General features: G+C 65.3%; 1 protein-coding gene across 1 annotated transcript in view; it reads right to left on the reverse strand.

Moving 5' to 3' along the window:
• Window positions 1–1088, reverse strand: part of LOC115307221 (sodium- and chloride-dependent creatine transporter 1-like) — a 4594-nt gene that overhangs the window by 2214 nt on the left and 1292 nt on the right. Inside the window, exons 5-9 of the mRNA XM_029958326.1 lie at window positions 1012–1087; window positions 814–926; window positions 600–737; window positions 184–286; window positions 6–97 (exon numbers count right to left, since the gene is read on the reverse strand). Coding sequence (XP_029814186.1) covers window positions 6–97; window positions 184–286; window positions 600–737; window positions 814–926; window positions 1012–1087 — 522 coding nt within the window. The remainder of the gene's footprint in view (window positions 1–5; window positions 98–183; window positions 287–599; window positions 738–813; window positions 927–1011; window position 1088) is intronic.

The raw sequence follows: 1088 nt of genomic DNA on the forward strand, positions 1-1088 counted from the left end.
CAGACCAGGGGTGTCACCACAGCCCAGCACCACTTCATGACGGGCAGGGGCCGATAGCCGATCATACGGGCCACGTCGTCCATGAAGCGGTCGGCGCCTGCAGGGAGGAGGGTGTCAGCAGGGCTCTGCGGGGCACCCGTGTCCCCTCGTGTCCCCACCCCCACCATGTACCCTTGGCCTCACCATAGACCCAGGCAATGACCACACACTCCCAGAAAGCCTGCCACAGCAGCGTGATCCCGCTGGCCGAGTAGTTGTCAAAGAGCTGGAACACGTACATGCCGCCCTGCCAGGAAGGCGCCCATGTCACCGGTACTGTGCCAGCTGCCCGGCACATCTCCACACCGGCGCTGGTACAGCCTTGCCAGCACTGGTGCTTCACCTGACATGGACACCCTGCACCGCCATGGGCACCCTGCTCCCACAGCACCCCCACACCACAGGGACCCCCATGTCATGGGCAGCTCCACTGCTGGGGGGGCAGCAGCCCCAGGGAGCTCCCACCCAACACTGGGACCCCATGAGAGGTGACACCCTGGGAGCAGGTGCAGGTGCCTGGTGTGGGGCTGGCTGGGCAGTATCCCTGCCATGTTCCCCACCTGTGTGACCATGGAGAGGTCAATGAGGCAGCAGACGATGCAGCAGAGCGCAGCAGTGAGCTCACGGCGCAGCGAGCCAGCCCCTGGCTGGGGGAACAGGTCCAGGATGCCCGTGATGAAACCCTCCACGCCGACAAACTGTGGCAGAAAGTGGGGCTCAGTGGGGGCGTGCCACCCATCCTCTCCCTGTCCCCCTCCCTGCCCACCACAGCACCTGGCTGTCCAGCCCCAGCACAAGGAGCATGATGAAGAAGAGCGTGGCCCACAGCGGGGACAAGGGCATCAGCGTCACAGCTTTAGGGTAGGCGATGAAAGCCAGCCCGGGACCTGCAGGAGAGCGGGGTCAGGGGTGCCACTCAAGGGGTGACGCAGGGGACACAGTGCCAGTCGGCATCTGCCGCCCGGCACTCACCGGACTCGGCCACCTTGGAGATGTCCACGCCTTGCTCAGAGGCCATGAAGCCAAGCACGGAGAAGACGACGAAGCCG

Source organism: Manacus vitellinus, unplaced genomic scaffold, assembly GCF_001715985.3.
Source record: "Manacus vitellinus isolate BGI_N305 unplaced genomic scaffold, ASM171598v3 scaffold_14_pilon, whole genome shotgun sequence".
In the NCBI taxonomy this organism is placed as follows: domain Eukaryota; kingdom Metazoa; phylum Chordata; class Aves; order Passeriformes; family Pipridae; genus Manacus; species Manacus vitellinus.